Source organism: Sinocyclocheilus rhinocerous, unplaced genomic scaffold, assembly GCF_001515625.1.
Source record: "Sinocyclocheilus rhinocerous isolate Xijiao unplaced genomic scaffold, SAMN03320098_v1.1 scaffold671, whole genome shotgun sequence".
Taxonomy (NCBI): domain Eukaryota; kingdom Metazoa; phylum Chordata; class Actinopteri; order Cypriniformes; family Cyprinidae; genus Sinocyclocheilus; species Sinocyclocheilus rhinocerous.
The window spans coordinates 90,338-92,584 of NW_015625021.1; the positions used below are offsets into that span (position 1 = coordinate 90,338).

Here is a 2,247-nt window from a genome sequence, read left to right on the forward strand (position 1 = left end):
TAAAAAAAATATTATAACAAAAATGTTAATCTCAATTAAGATCAACCTTTTAATCTCCATACAGCAGCTTTTGGATTTGCCTCATTTTTTAAGTTTGCATCATTGATTTGAAACAATCTCTAGTGTATAAAGCACTATAATAATAAAGGTGTTTTGACTTGAACCTGATCATTATATCATTTCTTTATTGCAACATACGCACATTAAGCAAATATCACACTAATTGATGTTATGATTCTTAAAAATGAATTAATATTTTTAACCTTGAAGAATAAATTCAAAAATGTTATTAATAATGATACACTGACATGTATTCAAGGTGTAAGAAAATGTTATAACTTATAGATTATGTGCCATGTGATTTTTTTTAAAGAATGTCTTAGATGTGTGTGGTTTTAATACACATTGAAAGAAATTACTACACAAATGCTTTTATTATTTTTTTATTATTATTTTATCTTACCGATATCTAAGATGTCTATCCACTACTACTATCAGTTATCTAATATCTTACCAATATCTAAGATGTCTATCTACTACTACTATCAATTATCTGCTAATATCTACTAATATCTTACTAATATCTAAGATGTCTATCCACAACTACTATCAATTATTCACTAATATCTTACCAAAATCTAAGATGTCTATCTACTATCAATTATCTTCCTATATCTAAGTTGTCTAAGGGTTATTGTTTTTTTTGTTTGCACAGTGGGTACTGGAGGTTTTTCTTTTCTGTGGAGGATGACAGGGCACTGGAGAAGGCCGTGAAGGAGCTCGGAGGCGAATTATTCCACAAAGTGAGCATATAAATCCTCCTTCGTCTTCTTGGTTTCCATTGGTTCCTCTCTCTTTCTTATCTTCTTCGGAGGCTGGCTACGTGGCATCAGCTTTTTTCCGGTCTGCAATAAAGACGTGATAACTTAGCATCACACTATTGATCCACATTACAATATTTGATAAGCAAGACAAAAGTATTGGATATGTATTGCTGGTTCTGTGCGCCACTCACCAGTTTCACTGAATGAGAAAGTGCTCTCTCCTGTCTTCTCTGCCTCCGTTCTTCTAATAACGCTTCACGCCTAATGCGTTTCTGTTCCTGCTCCCTGTGAAAGAGAGAAAGCAGGCAAGAGGTTTTAAAGAACCACTCAATTTCTGCAGTTTTAAGAAAGCTATAACCGCTGATGATCATCAAGTCAGCTATGTATTTCTATACCTTACCTGATTTCATAATGTTTGCAAATCCGCTTTTGTATTTTGCAGAGCCTCTCAGCGGGCATGTTTTCGATCAAATCCAGAGAGTCAGAAATCCAGTCCTCCAACTGGAGCAGTATCATCAATGGATACGCAGGGCTGTTGGCCTGCTCCCCATAGCTCGCTTGGACCTTCGCAAGCTCCTCACACAACTGTTCGGTCTTTGTCCATATCTGGTGAGACAGAAACAAAACGATGAGATCAAATGTGACCGAGATCAACTGCACAGTCTCTTATTACATTCAGATGCTTGCGAGGGTGGGGCCGCTTTAAACAGGACACGTTGTGCACTTACTTTCATTCTCCTTGAGTCCTTGACATTATTTATCATCTCCACTTCTGCTTTGACTTTGTTTTTTTTCTCCTGCTCTTCTTCAATGCAGAGAGCCATGCTCTGTATCTCCTCCTCCATGCGGTCTGCATTCTTTTTACTGAAGAAAACCACACAAGACAAAACTCAGAGCGTCAAACGCTGTTTCTGTGTCTTCGGTTTCCTCAGATTAGAGACTATTAAGAAATCAATCCCATGGTTGGGTACAAGAAACGTACAGCTTTTCCTTTTCATCCTCGTAGTACTTGAGTACCTCGTTGTTTTCCTCATTTAGGGACATGAAATTCACATACTCCCACGTTAATTTTTCAAGGTCCTCTGAGCTTTGTTTGTTGCCCTCTTCCTCACGCTCTTCACGCTCACGGTCTTCCTTCAAATGCATCTCTTCAATTTCAATCGTGTCTTGAACACGATAGATTTTTCTGTAACAGAGATGGTTATGAATAATAGGATCCGAAGCAGCATCTTCACTGTTGGGATGAGCAGGAATGGAAACGCTATAATTGTGCATACTGACGTGACAGTGCTTACCTTAGAAGAGCTTTTTCCTTTTCTTCTAATTTTAGCCTCTTCGAAAATGAATCCTGAGCCCTGAAACATGACAACATGATAATAAACACCTGGCAATCAGAAGTTTATAAATTGAAACTGCGTTATTT

At 37.2% G+C, this 2,247-nt stretch overlaps 1 protein-coding gene across 1 annotated transcript; it reads right to left on the reverse strand.

The window, feature by feature from the left end:
- Positions 1–690: 690 nt before the first annotated feature.
- Positions 691–1,991, reverse strand: LOC107747041 (putative golgin subfamily A member 6-like protein 19). The gene is made up of 5 exons (XM_016561459.1): positions 1,807–1,991; positions 1,553–1,688; positions 1,225–1,430; positions 1,016–1,109; positions 691–905 (listed from the first exon to the last, which is right to left on the reverse strand). Exons 1-5 carry the CDS (start codon positions 1,968–1,970, stop codon positions 792–794), a joined length of 714 nt encoding a protein of 237 aa, XP_016416945.1. The 5' UTR covers positions 1,971–1,991; the 3' UTR covers positions 691–791.
- Between the last annotated feature and the right edge of the window lie 256 nt (positions 1,992–2,247).

Excerpts from the sequence above, each read along its gene's own strand:
- LOC107747041 (XM_016561459.1), bottom strand. The coding sequence starts at position 1,970 with ATGCATTTGAAGGAAGACCGTGAGCGTGAAGAGCGTGAGGAAGAGGGC. Across the intron at positions 1,689-1,806 it reads GAGGATGAAAAGGAAAAGCT|TAAAAAGAATGCAGACCGCA; the intron begins GTACGTTTCTTG and ends GGTTTTCTTCAG. Across the intron at positions 1,431-1,552 it reads AGGACTCAAGGAGAATGAAA|ATATGGACAAAGACCGAACA; the intron begins GTAAGTGCACAA and ends CTGTCTCACCAG.